This window comes from Nicotiana attenuata, unplaced genomic scaffold, assembly GCF_001879085.1.
Source record: "Nicotiana attenuata strain UT unplaced genomic scaffold, NIATTr2, whole genome shotgun sequence".
In the NCBI taxonomy this organism is placed as follows: Eukaryota; Viridiplantae; Streptophyta; class Magnoliopsida; order Solanales; family Solanaceae; genus Nicotiana; species Nicotiana attenuata.
The window spans coordinates 63,049-78,668 of record NW_017670766.1 but is presented as its reverse complement, the minus strand read 5'-3'; the positions used below and the strand labels follow the sequence as shown (position 1 = coordinate 78,668).

General features: G+C 39.5%; 1 protein-coding gene across 1 annotated transcript; it reads right to left on the bottom strand.

Annotated features, from left to right (window-relative positions):
* Positions 1–11,852: 11,852 nt before the first annotated feature.
* On the bottom strand, positions 11,853–15,324 carry LOC109243122 (lignin-forming anionic peroxidase-like). The gene is made up of 4 exons (XM_019410022.1): positions 15,048–15,324; positions 14,068–14,259; positions 13,796–13,961; positions 11,853–12,424 (listed from the first exon to the last, which is right to left on the bottom strand). The coding sequence occupies exons 1-4, from the start codon at positions 15,273–15,275 to the stop codon at positions 12,039–12,041; spliced, it is 972 nt and encodes a 323-aa protein (XP_019265567.1). The 5' UTR covers positions 15,276–15,324; the 3' UTR covers positions 11,853–12,038.
* Positions 15,325–15,620: the final 296 nt, after the last annotated feature.

The window sequence follows — 15,620 nt, the reverse complement described above, 5'->3', positions numbered from 1 at the left end:
TGTGTTATGGCAATTCGTATCAAATAACCACTATTATGCTTAGCCCCATGATGGGCGTCGAACTGTTTACCTTAAAAATCGGATAACAATTGAATTTAGAAGTGGTTTCAAGGATACGTGAATTAATTTGACACAAAGCGATAGATTGAATTATTAGTAAAGCAAACAATAGTAATGTAAATTCAAACCGTGTGACTTGAACAGTTATAGCCTTAATAAATAGATCTCACTCGAACTAAATATGATCCAAATAACATAAAATGCAGAAGAACAGTAACTTGCAGAAAGAAAATAATATTATAATGCTTTTGGGATGCTTGTTACAATATCTATTGCAAAAAGTCAGACCCCATTTATATAGTAGGGGAGTCCTGCTTTAGATACAATTCTATAAAAGGTAAGAAATCTCATGATTTTCTAATTAATCGGTCTCTCATTGATACGTGCCGAGATTCCCGCCACGATATCCGACCGGTTGCGGATATTTCGGCCTTCCATTATTGGATCTGATAATGTTTCCCCAAGCTTATTTGGAGTCGGAGTCGATTCCGGAGTCACGGGCTCGAGATCTTGAAGACGTATGTTCTGACTTCGTACTTTGGTTCGATGGAACACGGGGTCGATCTTCAATCCATCACGTTTCGGCCCCGATCAGTCATGCAATAGATGAGCCCGGTTTTTACCGTATACAATGTTATTTGATAATGTTTCTAACAACAATGCTGCTATTTCACTATTAAAAATGCATCTACACCCACCACTTTTTGGAATATTTCATGTTAGGTGTGCATGTCATATTTATACTTTAATTGTGAAGAGTGACCTTGAATTATTTAAAAATGTGATTACTTTAGTTAGAAGAGTTGTTGGTGTAATTCAAGTAAATAATAGAAGTGCTAGATTGAATGTGTTTAAGGATAAATGTGAACAACGTGGACTAAGACCAAGACTCATGTCTAAAGAAATAGTTACTAGGTGGAATTATAATTATTTATTTTTAAGATGTTGTCATAAATATAAAATGCCTATAACTAAAGTTGCTAATTCTCATTGTACCGATCCTAATTGTTTGTTAACATCTAGTACTTGGAATGTCATTGAGGATGTTGTAAAAAAAATTAAAAAAAATTATATAGCTACACTTAAGTTTTCTAGAGCTTATTATCCTACTATTGCAAATGGTTTAGTACATACATTTGAATTTTCTCCTTTCCTCCATAATTCTAAGAAGAAAGAAGGATATAGTTCCGTTGTTGAATCTATGCTAGATAAAATATAGAAATATTTTAATCCTATTCCCCCTATTTACCTAATTGGTGCTATCTTAAACCCTTCTATCGAGATGGCTACTTGTCTCTAGTTGATTATTGCTTTAAATGCCTATATAGATATTGGACAAATTGACCCCTAATATTGACACTTGCGTTTCTGATCTACACAAATATTTACAAGCTTTATATAATTATTATGCTAACATTATTGATGCTTCTTCTGGTGTAGATGCAAATATATATATTCCTTCAAGTTCAGCTTCTGCATCCGCATCCGGTGCTATGGAAAAAAATGACGGTGTTGAAGATTATCTAATTTGGTCTACACTAAGGGAGCATCAACAACCAGTAACAGGAATATTGATGAACTCCAATTCTACTTGCAAAAGGCAACAGAGCCCCACATAAAGAAATTTCTGCCGCAGTCTTGGTAGAGGACCAACTCAAATCAATTTCCTATTTCTGTCACGACCCAATTTCCCCTATAAGCCGCGATAGCGCCCAACGTCGCTGCTAGGCAAGCCAGCGGGTAACTAGTCATGTATTCATTTCTTTTTAATAATTTTAAAGTAGTTGATTGTTATTTATTAAGTAGATGAGAAGTAGAAATTATGGTAAAATAAGCTTAAACTAATGAAAGAGCAAATACGGTGAAATAAATACTCAAAACCATAAGGTGTCTACTAGCATGTTTCCAAGATCCGATGTCACAAGTGTTTGAACAACTATTAGAATATACAAAACACCTATGCTAATGTCTGAAATAAGATAGACATAAAGTAAATACAAAAGAGAGACTGCGGGTGCTGCAGAACGGACTCAGAGATCAACTCACCACTATGCCTCAGGGCAACGGGGGTGGCCCCGGTACTAGACTTCGAGATCGTATAGTATGCCCACAGGACTTCGGAGAGGATTTCCTTCCTTTTCCCTTTGGCATCGGTCAACCTCTTTTTCAAGTTTTGAAGTATGATCTTGTTTGTTGATTCTACCTGTCCGTTCCCACTAGGGTGATATAGTGTTGATAGTATCTTCTTCATCTTGTGATATTCGAAGAATTTATTTACCTTGACGCCGATTAATTTTTTCCCATTATCGCAATTGACCTCGGTCAATATCCCAAATCGACATATTATATGGTCCCAGATAAAGTCAATGACTTCTTTCTCCCGGATTTTTTTGAACGCCTGGGCTTTGACCCATTTGAAAAAATAATCAGTCATGAATAGTATGAATTGAGCCTTACCGGGTGCCCACAGTAGGGGACCGACGATATCCATTCCCCACTTCATAAACGGCTACGGGGACAAAACTGAGTAGAGCAGTTCTCTTGGTTGATGGATCATCGGGGTGTGTCTCTGGCAGTCATCGCATTTTTGTACGAAAGTCCTTCGCATATTTCTCCATTTCGATCCAGTAGTAGCCGACCCTGATTAATTTTCGAACCAAAGATTCTGCCCACGAATGGTTCCCTCAAGTGCCTCCGTGAACTTCTCTCAAGGCGTATCCGGTATCTCCCGGCCCCAAGCATCTGGCTAGTGAACCATCGAACGTTCTCTTGAATAATGTCTCTTCAACCAAGCTAAAGCTGGCTGCCTTGGTATGCAAAGCCCTCGATTCTTTGGGATCCGAGGGCAGTTTTCGGTCTTCAAGTAGTCTATGTACTTGTTCCTCCAATCCCAAGTCAAACTCGTTGAGTTTACTTCGGTGTGGCCATCTTCTATCACCGATTTCATAAGTTGTACTACTATTCTCGAGCTAAACTCATCAACACCGACCGACGACCCTAAGTTAGCCAGAGGATCAGCCTCACTGTTCTGATCTTAGGGCACATACTGCAGGGTCCATTCCCTAAATTGATGCAGCGCTTCTTGTAATTTGTCTAAGTACCTTCGCATCCATTCCTTTTTCACTTTGAACCTCCCATTGACATGATTTACCACGAGGAAGAGTCGCACTTGGCTTCGATCACATCGGCCCTAAGGCTTTTAGCCAATTTTAGACTTGCAATCATGACTCGGCCTCATTGTTAGTCAATTTCGTAGTTCTAATAGACTGCCTAATTATGTTTCCCGTATGTGGTTTTAATATGATACCGAGCCTGGACCCCGTCGCCTTGGAGGCACCATCGGTGAAGAGGGTCCAGATTCCCAAAGCAGTCCTCGAGGTTAACAATAATTCCCTTTCGAATTCGAATATTAAGGCCGGTGTAAAGTCGGCCACAAAGTCTGCCAAAGTTTGAGATTTTATGGCGGTTCAGGGTCAATAATCGATATCGTACCCGCTGATTTCGACGACCTATTTGGCCAATCGGCCCGAGGGCTCGGGTTTATGCATGATATTCCTTAGTGGGTAAGAGGTTACGGCACATATGGGGCGGCATTGAAAGTATAATTTTATTTTTCTAAAGGAGCTTAGTAAAGCGAGTGATAAGTTTTCCAGGTGAGGGTACCTTGTTTCGGCCTCGCCTAGAGTTCTACTAACATAGTAAATAGGAAATTGCGTACCTTCCTCTTCTCGAACTAAGACTCCACTTACCGCTGTAACGACTCGGCTGGTCGTTTTGAGAATTAAAGTCCCGTTCGACGGCATAAGGTCTTGAGCAGCTTCGTATTATATGATATGACTTGTGTGCATGGTCGAGTTCAGTCCTTGGATGATTCGGAGTCAATTTGGAAGGAATTTTTTTTAGAAGCTTATGCGGTAATAGATGACCGGAATTTGACTTTGGTGTAAACGACTCTGGAATGGGTTTCTGATTATTCTAACAGCTTCGTATGGTGATTTTGGACTTAGGCATACGTCGGGATTTGGATTTGGAGGTTCGTAGGGTAATTTGAAGTATTTCGGCGGAAGTTGGAAAATGTTGAAGTTTGGAAGGTTGGGAGGTTTGACCAAGAGTTGACTTTGGTGATATCGGGGTCAGAATGCGATTACAATAGTTGGAACAGCTCCGTTATGTCATTTGGGACTTTCCTGCAAAATTTGACGTCATTCCGGGTAGATTTGATAGGTTTCTGCGCGAATTTTAGAAGTTGGAAGATTTGAAAGTTCATGAGTTCGATTCATGGTGTGAATCGTAGTTTTGACGTTGTTTGATGTGATTTGAGACCTCAAGCGAGCCGTGTTAGGTTATGGAACTTGTTGGTGTGTTTAGACGGGGTCCCAGAGGCATTGAGTGTGTTTCGGATGGGCTACGGGCCATTTCCCTCTATTTGACTGTTGTTTTCTGATATCTGGTTTCCTTAACCGCGTTCGCATCCAATCCTCCACGATCGCATAGTGTAACTTATGGGGCAGATGATATATACTCTACGCGTTCACATTCTTCTTTTCGCGAACGCGTAAGTGTGTTTATCCATCCTTCGCGTTCGCGTCCTGCTTCACGCGTTCGCGTAGCTCAATTCCTAGGCCATCAACTTTTCCTCTTTGCGATTGCACCCTTCTATACGCGATCGCGTAGCATCAATTTTGGCATTGGTCATTTCCTCTTCGCGATCGCAAATACCTTTCCGCGATCCCGATGCTTTAACACGTGGGTAGAATATAAAGTACTCTATTATGAGGGTTAGCCATTTTTAACATTTTGAGTTCTAGAGCTCGGCTTTGAGCGATTCTTTGTGGGGTTTTCAAGAAAATCAATTGGATAAGTGTTCTTCACCTAGAACTTTATTATATTCCATGATTTTATCTTTATTTTTATCATTAAACTAGTGTTTTGAGTTGAGGAAAAATGGGGATTTTGAAGAAAACTTTCAAAATGTAAAATGATGATTTGAGTGACGAAGTGGTTTGGAATTTGATAATTTTAGTATGGTTGAACTCGTATCGGAATGGGTGTTCGGATTTTGTGAAATTTGTCAGGTTCCGAAGTGCGGGTCCGGGGGACGACTTTTGGGTTGATTTATAGATTTAATAAAGATTGAGGCTTTATTATCCGAAATGGTTTCTTCTGAGTTTTATTTGTGCTTTGAAGTTATTTTGGCTAGATTTGAACCGTCCGGAGGTTATTTCACCCAAGAAGTTCATTTTAGAGTAATTGTCTATCTTCTTTGAGGTAAGTATCTTGCCTAACTTCGTGTAGGGAAACTACCCCTTAGGATTCGAGTCTTCTATGCTAATTGTATCATGTAAAATCCGTGTACGCAAGTTGACGAGTACGTGCTCGGTCTTGTTTGTGAAAAGTTGGCCTTTAGGGTTCTTAGGTCCTTAAATTCACTGAGTATGAAGTTGTTTTTGTTATGATTGAGTTTCCTATTTACTAGTTTCACCTCTACATGCTTTAATTGCAATTAATTGCTTCATGATCCACTCTTATTGCTAATTTGTCTCTTATATGACTTTACTGAAGTTGTTACCTCTTCTATTGCCATGCTATCCCTCCCTAATCGCTTATCCTTAATTGAAAGTATAATTATATCTTCTGTAGTTGTTCATCCTTAATTGAGGTTATGATTGTCTTTTCGCTGCTTATCCTTTATTGAATTTGTTGTATCTCTTTCGTGATTGCTCAACCTTAAAAGAAGTTTAGATATCCTATATCTTGGTTGACTTGTCCTTATTTGGAATTATTGATTCGTGTTATCCCCCTTGTTGTTGAACTGTACTTGTGGGATCATTGTTACGTATTATTTCTCCCTTGTTGAGTTATTCTTATTATGACTAGTATTCTATATAGTGTTTATTCTTCTGAACTAGTTCTACCGTTTCTTTGTGATTGAAAGCTCTTGAGTTGATTTACTTGCCGTACTCTTTTGTTATTATCTTGGTTGTTGTTGTACTCAGTATTGTGATGCACGAGGTTTCTGCCGTGCGGTTGTTATTGTGAGGCATGAGGTTTCTGTCGTGCGGTTGTGGCTGTGTTGCACGAGGTTTCTGCCGTGATATTGTTACTATTGATATGTGCACATGCATCGTGACAAGGCGGGCTATATATATGTGGGTTGCGCATGTGGAGAGAAGAGGTGGGAATGTTATTATGCACGTGTGGCGAGACAAGGCAGGCATTTACTTTATTATTGCACACGTGGCGAGACAAGGTGGGATATGTCGGGGATTTGTTTGTGATGACTCGTGATGGCCTAGGGGAATTCTTGTTGTTGATATTGTGTAGTGGTGTACCTACATGTGTGAGCGTTATCTTGTGAAAAATTGGGGGGAAACATTCTTACGTGCTGCTCATTTTCTCTATACTTACCAGCTGGCATGAATTGTTTTAGGACACTTGCACAAGCATACACGTAGTTAATTACTCCTATCGGTTTAAGAGGATGGATCCTGATATTATTGAGTATTGATGCACACCGTTGTCTACTTGCCTTTTTGTGAGATCGGTTCTATTGATATGTGAGTTGTCCGTGTAAGTTACTAGTTGAAACGAGGGCACAAGATGCCAAGTGTTTAGGGTTCATAAAGTGAGACTCATGACTTGTGAATATAATTGAGGTATGCTACCTCGTGGAGACTAATGAATAGACCTGGGTGATAGAGGTTATTCTTGTCGAGTTGCTACTTGTCTTTACTTTACCTATTTTCATCGGATTTAGACTGTGATCAACTTACTCTACTGTGCTATTACTTGTTGTGCTTCGCCGCTAATTGTTACTTTTGTTTCTCATTGAAAGCACTATGCCATTATTGTCATCATGCGTAGTTTTGTAGAGATATCATACTCTGTTAGTTCTCCACTTGTACTTGTTCAGCTTATCTAGTCCAGTAGGTGTCTTGAATGTCCCTCGCCACTACTCCACTGAGGTTGGTCTTGATACTTACTGGGTACCGCTATGCTGTACTCATACTACGCTTCTGCACAATTTTTTTGTAGATTCAGGTATTTCGAAGTTAGTCGATCGTTAGCTAGCTGTGCGGATTTGTGCTGTGGAGACCAAGGAAATCCTGCTGCTGCTTCGCAGGTTTCGGAGTCACCTTCTGATGTTGTTTTCACACTATTTACCCTTATTTCGAAACAGTTGTATTTAGAGGTTTCTAGTAAACTCTGTAGAGCTTATGACTTGTACTACTGGTTTTGAGATCGTAATTTTGTGTAGATATTTCTATTTCGAATTGTTAGATGTTAGTTAAATATTGTTGTTATTCAGTTAGTATTAGGCTTATCTAGTCCCTAAGACTAGGTGCTATCACGACCTCCCACGGAGGGAAATTTTGGGTCGTGACAACCGCCATATCAGAAACCACCGAGTAAAGGTACAACTGTTCGTCCGCCTTCAGAGTGTGTAGCAGGGGCGCACTCGATAGGTATCATTTTAGCTCTTCCAAAGCTTTTTGGAATTTCGGGGTCCAGAAAAGGTTATTCTTCTTCTTCTTCTTCAATAGTGAGAAGAACCGATGGCTTTTGTCCGAGGACCTTTGATATGAACCAACCTAGGGAGGCTATACGCCTGGTCAGTCTCTGAACGGACTTGACGTTGTCCACCACGGTGATATCTTCTATGGCTTTGATTTTATCTAGATTGATCTCGATCTCTCGATTGGCTACCATAAACCCGAGGAATTTTCCCAATCCGGCCCCGAATGCACATTTCTCCATGTTCATATTCATATTGTATTTCTTCAATATGTCGAAGGTTTCTTGCAAATGTCTCAAATGGTCCTTTGCTCGCAGGGACTTGACTAATATGTCATCATTATAAACTTCCATTCATTTTCCTATATGTTCTTCGTACATCTGGTTTACTAAGCGTTGATAGGTGGCAACGACGTTCTTTAATCCAAATGGCATTATGTTATAACAATAGGTGCCGAATTTAGTGATAAAAGACGTCTTTTCTTGATCGCCCGGGTCCATCCAAATTTGGTTGTACCTAGAATAGGCACCGAGAAAGCTAAGTATCTTGTTCCCGGCCATGGCGTCGATCATTCGATTGATGTTAGGCAAAGGAAAAGAATCCTTAGGGCATGCCTTGTTAAGATCTTTGTAATCTACACATAATCTTAGTTTATTTCTTTTTTAGGCACTACCACTACATAATCTTAGTCCGGGTATTTAACTTCCTGAATAGACCTTATTTTAAGGAGTTTAGATAGCTCGTCCTTGATGAATTCATGCTTGACCTCGGAAAGTGGTCTCCTCTTCTGTTTAACCGAATGGAACAACGGATCCAAACAGCTTATGAGTGGTCACTTCCGGGGGGATCACTGTCATGTCAAGGTGGGACCAAGTGAAACAGTCTATGTTATCTTTAAGAAATTTAATTAGTTTTTTCCTGAGCTCGAGAGTTAACCTCGTGCCCTGGTATACCTTTCGATCTAGTAGGTGTTCGATCTATATGACTTGCTCCAACTCCTCGACCATCGATGTGGTGATGTCTGTATCATCAGGAGCTATGAATGACCTTGGAACTCCGTAATCATCCTCCTCGTCTACTCCTTGCTCCTCCGGTTCGGTCGGCATCGGTGATTGCTATTTGATTTCTTCCTTTCTGGTCGGCTCCGGGTTCTTTGATGTCAAAACTGCGGGCACCAGTATTACCTCGTCGACTGCGATCATTTCCTTTATGGCCGGTTGCTCTCCATAGACCGTCTTGACTCCTCCCAGCGTAGGGAACTTCAGTTCCTGGTGTAAGGTTGAAGGTACCGCCCTCATATTATGAACCCATGGTCTTCTGAATAGAGCGGTATATCTCATGTCCCCTTCGATCACATAGAACGTTGTTTCTTAAATCGTCCGGCGGTGTTTATTGGTAGGGTTATCTCCCCTTTAGTAGTTTCACAGGCCAAGTTAAATCCGTTCAAAACTCGGAGTGATGGCACTATTTGATCCTGTAACCTTAATTGCTCTACGACCCTCGATCTGATGATGTTGGCCGAGCTACCTGGATCAATCAACAAACGTGTAACTCGAGATTTATTAATAGGTACGGATATTACCAATGCATCATTATGAGGTTGTACGATGCCCTCGGCATCCTCGTCGTTGAGAGAAATGATTCCCTCCAGGACATAATCTCGGGTGCGCTTTTCCCTCATGATGGATACTTTAGTGCGTTTTATCATTGGCCCTTGAAGGACATCGACCCCTCCAATGATCATGTTGATGACGTGCTGAGGTTCCTCTTGTTCGGTCTGTTTGCTGGCGTCCATGTTTCTGAAGTGGTTTTTGGCTCGATTACTCAGAATTTCTCGTAGGTGCCCGTTAATAAACAACAGTGCAACTTCTTCTCTAAATTGCTGGCAATCCTCGGTCATATGGCCATGAGTGCCATGATACTTACACATCAAGTTAGGATCTCTCTGGGTAGGGTCGGAATGCAATGGTCAAGGACACTTGGTTTCCTTGATGCGCCCGATGGATGGTATGATGCTGGCAGCATCGACGTTAAAGTTATATTTCGACAATCTTGGTGCTTCCCTGGCTCCGAGCGGTCTGTCGAAAACATTTTTGCTCATCGGAGTTGGTCGTCCTCAACTCTGATTTTCGACTGGTATCTGTTGTGGACGTCAGCCCAAGTTATCACCGGATACTCTACCAAATTTTGTTTTAGTTGCTGCGAAGCCAAGGAGCTTCGAGGTTAAGTCCTTGAGTGAATGCCTGAGCGGCCCAATCATCAGCAACCGGAGGCAGGTCCATCCATTCCATCTGGAACCTCGACACGAACTCCTTGAGCATCTCGTTATCTCTTTGTTTAATCTTGAAAAGGTCCGATTTTTTTGGTTTCGACCTTGATGGCCCCGGCATGGGCCTTCACAAAAGCATCTGCAAGCATAACAAATGAATCAATAGAATTTTAGGGGTAAGTTGTGACTTGTGATATTATATCATTTCTCCTTTTGACAGGGTTTCCCCGAACTTCTTCAGCAACACCGACTCGATTTCATCATTTTCCAAGCCGTTCCCCTTGATGTCACATGTATATGAGGTTACAAGCTCGTTTGGATCCAAGGTTCCATTATACTTTGGAATATCGGGCATATGAAACCTCTTCGGGATCGGCTTTGGTGCCGCGCTCAGAGGGAAATCTTTTGGATAAACTTCTTGGAATCCGGTCCTTTCAAAATCTGGGGGACTCCTAGGATTTGGTCGACCTTGGAATTATTTGTTTCCACCTTCTTGTCGTTGGCCTCAATTTTCTTTTCATATGATTCCACCCGTTTCGTTAACGCCTCAACATTTTCATTACTTTGGGGCTGACTCCGGGGCCGACTTCACCCGACCTCTCGATGGTTTGTTCGTTTCTTCGGGTGCTCTCCCGGGACCGTTCGGGCTTGACCATGCCAGGGACATGGCCTTGATTCTATAGCTGCACTATCGCCTCCTGTTAAGCTTGCAATATTTTGAAGATTAGCCGCAGACTTACCCTATCACCTTCGCCCTCGGGCGTCTTTCGAACTGTTGGTCGGGGACCTCTGCGAACGCTGTTTTCGGGGTTAGTTGGTAGGTTGACGTTGATAGCAACTTGTGGATTGGCATCGATCAGATCGGCAGTTGGGGCCCCATTGGGATCAACAGGGGACACCTCATTTCTAGGCCACCAGATTGTTGTTTTCGCCATGATGGCCAGACTCAGCCTCAACGTTCAAGTTGGCAGACTGAGGATTCAACATTTTTAAGCTGGCCTGAAATTGAGACCTTAAAGAACAAGCGTAAAACAGAGTGTGCTATGGAGATTTATATCAAACCACCACTATTATCCTTAGCCCCATAGTGGAGGCCAAAATGTTTACCCTTAAAATTGATAACAATTGAATTTATATGCGATTTAAGAATATGTGGATTGACTCAACACAAATAATCAAGAATGTTAGATAAACGAGTTAAATATAGAATGAATAACCAAACCAATTGTGATGTAATGTTCGAGATTAGATTTATGCTGAACAGTAATTTTTCCCTCGAACAACAATAAAATAAGAACTTTTCAATAATTAGAAAGTAGAGAAATAAATTTGTATTGCCTTGGTATGCGTATTACAATGTCCTTTGTCGAAGAAAAAACTTTCCCTTTATATAGTAGGAGAGTTTCACCCCTAGTACAAGTCTAAAAAAGGTAAAATCATCCTCTCTCGTTAATTATTGATCTATAACCGCCGTCAAGTGAGATCCATGCCATGATATCCGGTTGGTCCTGGATATCACAGCCCTCTATCCGTCGCCTTCAACCGTTCATGCGCTTCCCGAAGTCTCAGAACCCATCCCGGGTCCGGGGTGCATCGTTTTATCAAGTCTGATGGCGAGCATTCCGTTCGGGCCTTGGTACAAGAAGTTCTCAGCTTCGATTTCGATCTCGTGTATTCATATCCTTGCTTCGTTTGACCCACCGGGAAATCGGGGTGTATGTTACTCCCGGTTTCACCCGTATATAGATACATTGCATCCGCCTCTGATCCCGAACCCATAAGGTTCAAATCTTGGCTTTGTCTCAGTGCACGGAGTCACTCCATTTTGCTAGCTCTTTACTAACCCAGTAAAGAACAACTCAGTGTAAAGAAAAGAAACAAACTTTCCACAACAGATAGGGGACACTTTATCTTTCAAAAAAGACAAAAAAGAAAAGAAGAAAAGTAACCCACAAAGGACTCTTTTAACTTTACATTATTATTTATTAATAATACCAACAAGTTCAGCTTAATATATAAGTACGAAGAAAAGTAGAAACTAAACTAGCTCGGAAACAATCAACAAACAATTGAAGCATTAATCAAATAATATAAGACAACTCTTTTAGAAGTGCAGATCAAAACAACAATATATCAAGAGAAACCACGCATAATTAGATAATGTCACAAACCACACAGATGGTTGTGAAAATATTAGTTAACAGTGCTACAGACCCTCCTTATGATACCATTTCGACCAGTTAGAGGTTGAATATCTGCCATTTTAATCATAGCTTTAGCAAAATCCACCAAAAACACACTATTATTTTTGCTATATTTTGAAACAATACTATCCGTTGATCCTCCACTGAAAAGAACTTGATCAGATTGGAGTAGACCTTTCTTCTGCATTAGGTTCTTGAAATAATTGTTGTCAAATTTTTTGTCTGTGACCAAATCGAGTGGGGCCAAAGTTCCATTCCCTCCATTTTTAGGACATTGACGTCTTCTAATGCTAGCAAAACTTGCATCTATATTTGATGTATTGTATATTCTGTTCCGAAATGAAGAGCACTGTGATTGGCCAATGGTGTGTGCCCCTGCAAATAATTGAGTTTGATTTATAGCAAGTAATGAGAATGTTGTTTGGAAAATGAAGTAAGTTGATGATGATGTATATATATATTCCAACATTAACGGCAGAGGCGTATCCAGGGTTTTAAGAAGATGAGTGGACCATATACTATTAAAGAGGTGGATCCAACACTTATATATTTGATTGTTTTAATCTTTAGGTTCTTATCATGAATTCATTACACCTCAAGCTCAATTCTACAACAAGAAAGGAAAAACGGCAAGATAAATGTGAAATTTGAACCCAATAATCATTATTGCACCACAGGACTCTTTGAGCTTGGGTGTGCGAGCGCGCGCGCACACACACATAGCATTTTTTTTGTTTGAAAAATATATTATATTACTATATACATAGGCGGACCCAGGATTTTAGCACAACCGGGGCACCATTGTATACTAATTACTAGAGAAGAAAGTTGGCGTGCAACACTTTAAAATCTTAATGATTATGATGCCTTATCAGCCAAGTATAAACAAAAAGGAGTTCTAAAAAAAGAAAAAACACCGAATAGAGAGAGATTTTTTCGCTAAATGCAAAGTACGGGAAGGGAAGATGTTTGATTTAAACCTATTTCAAACTTTAAAATTTCAATTTTTTTCTCAAATTAAAATGGGCATATTAGTAGTAAAAGAACTAAAGAAGAGTATCAAACTCTTAGTTGCCATTGCCGGAGTCGAAATTAGATGAATATCACTACATTATCAAAATGATTGTTGAAGAAAGTTGTGACAGAAGGATTTGTATTTTTCTATTTGTGGAGCGGTAAGTCGTAATTTGAGGCTTTTAATTTTAAGGGATGGATTTAAAAAGGAATAAAATTAATTAAGTTGACATGAGTACTAAACTATAATTGAATTCAAAGAATTACAAAATAGAAAGGAGGAGAAAAGCTAAAGATGAGTTTCAAACCCATGTACTAAAGCGCCCCACATAACCCATTCCTCCCACCTGCTTTTATTGTGTTTGGAGCACAAGTAAAATATTTAACGGATCCCATATATATGTTCAAATATATATAAAGTTTTTGTCGAGCCTAATGGGTCCCGTGACCACAACCCGCAATGTATAGGTCTGCCTCTGACTATACATAATCTATGCAGGGGAACATGGCTTTGGTGAAACCAAGAACCCTTTAAATATGCCCTTGATTAACAAATTATGTCTGACAATATATATATGATTTCTTACATTATCAGTAATGTAATTTAATGTATTAACCATTTTTATCAGCTTATCAATTAATATATTTGTAATTACCATATAAATGATCTAATTGGAGTGCATAGAAGTTAAATTCAACATAAATAAACTGTTTTAGATTTTCTCAAGATACCTGACAGGACAACCATGTCCTTTGCGCTAAGTCCTTTCTTAGCAAATCTAGAAATAAGAGTGTCAAGATTATCAAAGGGACTAGGAATATCAATATTTGCTAGAGTACGGTTTGCTGTCCTGGAGTCTCTTCTTCCAAGTTTAACCTTCCATGATGGACCACAAACCTGTAGGTCAGAGAAGAGATGGATTCAAGATTTAAATATTTAATGTGTTTATTTTTTAAAATTATGAGTTTAGATCTACTATTTGTTGAAATTTTAGTGGACTTACAGCGATAGAAGCATCTCGTGCTGCAACGGTTAAAATGTCCGCGCAAGATACTACACCAGGGCATATTTTTTCGAGCTCCCTCTTCGCGGCCTCAACAACATCAAAACCTCTTACAGATCCTTTATTAGGTACTGCTGTCTTCTCACTTGTGATATTTGAAGCCTCGTCAAGTAAGATTGATGCATCACAACCCTAGAATAGAATGAAGAAATTAAAAGAAATATTTAGAGCTTCTCTATCTCCCTAACATAGGGGTAAGGTCTGCATACATACTATCAGGGGCGGAGGTAGAGTATTACTAACGGGTACGGACAAACCCAGTAGCTTTTGCTTAGCCGATGTATTTATATTAGAAAATTTACTAAATGTGTATAACTATTTAATTGCATGCGAACCCAGTAACTAAGACGTGCTATGGGTTCGATGATAAGTTCATAACCCATAAACTTCAAATCATAGCTCCGCCTCTGCATACTACCATCCGCAGACCCCATTATGTGGGATTATAGTAGTTATGTTGTTGTATGCTCCCAAATGAACACTAAATGCCATAACGAACAAGCTAGGGTTGTTCTATATTTATCACCTCCGTTATTAGCTTGAGCGCTCTCTCTCTCTCTATATATACAATGGCAGATTCAGGATTTTTAAATCATAGATGTTTAAATATTTTTAATCTAGAAATTACTACTAGGACTGAGTGCCTAATTAATATATTTGTATGAATTACTAGTTTTTCTATATAAGTATTAGTACGTGGCTCCAAAAGTAATGGGTGCTTGAACACCCATAAAACATAACATAGATCCGCCACTGGACTATATACGTATAGTTGATAAATTTTTTAATTAAGTCAAATCTATTGTCAACACAAATAAATATAGATGTAACCATACTAAACATCACATATTTTAAAATTCTGAATCCGCTTCTAATACATGACAAATAATACTGGACTAGTATATAGTATTGTATGTTACTTGGACAAAGCAATCGTGGAAATGAAGGCGAATGAGTGACGCTGCCATGCGACGTTCACGCGATACTGCTTGACTCACGACCTTCTGAATCGTGCTAAGCGCCTTAGGACATGTAATTTCATAAAATGTTGGAGTTAACTGAGCTTCACACTGCATGAATGAAAGCAATAGCAGAATACAACAAATGGCTGCGTAAGCCATAGCTATAAAAGAGCTATTGAAGTTCATAATATCTATATTTTTAGTGCTAAATTAAGGTGACAAGAAAATAGCGTATATATAGTAAGAGGAGTTGTACAAGGAATGGTGAATGGCCTATTTGCACTTATAGGCTGCAAAAGGCAACCATATTGTTAAGTATTCTTTTTTTAAAATCTATTTGTATTTAAGTAAGGATTTTCATGCTAATGTCTCAAAAACCAAGTCATATTTGCTCATTGGCTGAGTTTTTCTTTAAGAGATTCTCTGAGATCTTAGCTGTCTCTATTATTTTAAATCTTTTTTGTTCCTTTTGAATATTCTTGCACCAGTAAAATTAGTAAGTGAATATAGTTACTACAATCCTCGATTAAT

Bases quoted from the DNA above. Each gene is read 5' to 3' on its own strand.
- LOC109243122 (XM_019410022.1), bottom strand. From the start codon at position 15,275: ATGAACTTCAATAGCTCTTTTATAGCTATGGCTTACGCAGCCATTTGT. The intron at 13,962-14,067 runs GTAAGTCCACTA...TCTGACCTACAG, and splicing joins CACGAGATGCTTCTATCGCT to GTTTGTGGTCCATCATGGAA. The intron at 12,425-13,795 runs GTATCTTGAGAA...AATTATTTGCAG, and splicing joins GGACATGGTTGTCCTGTCAG to GGGCACACACCATTGGCCAA.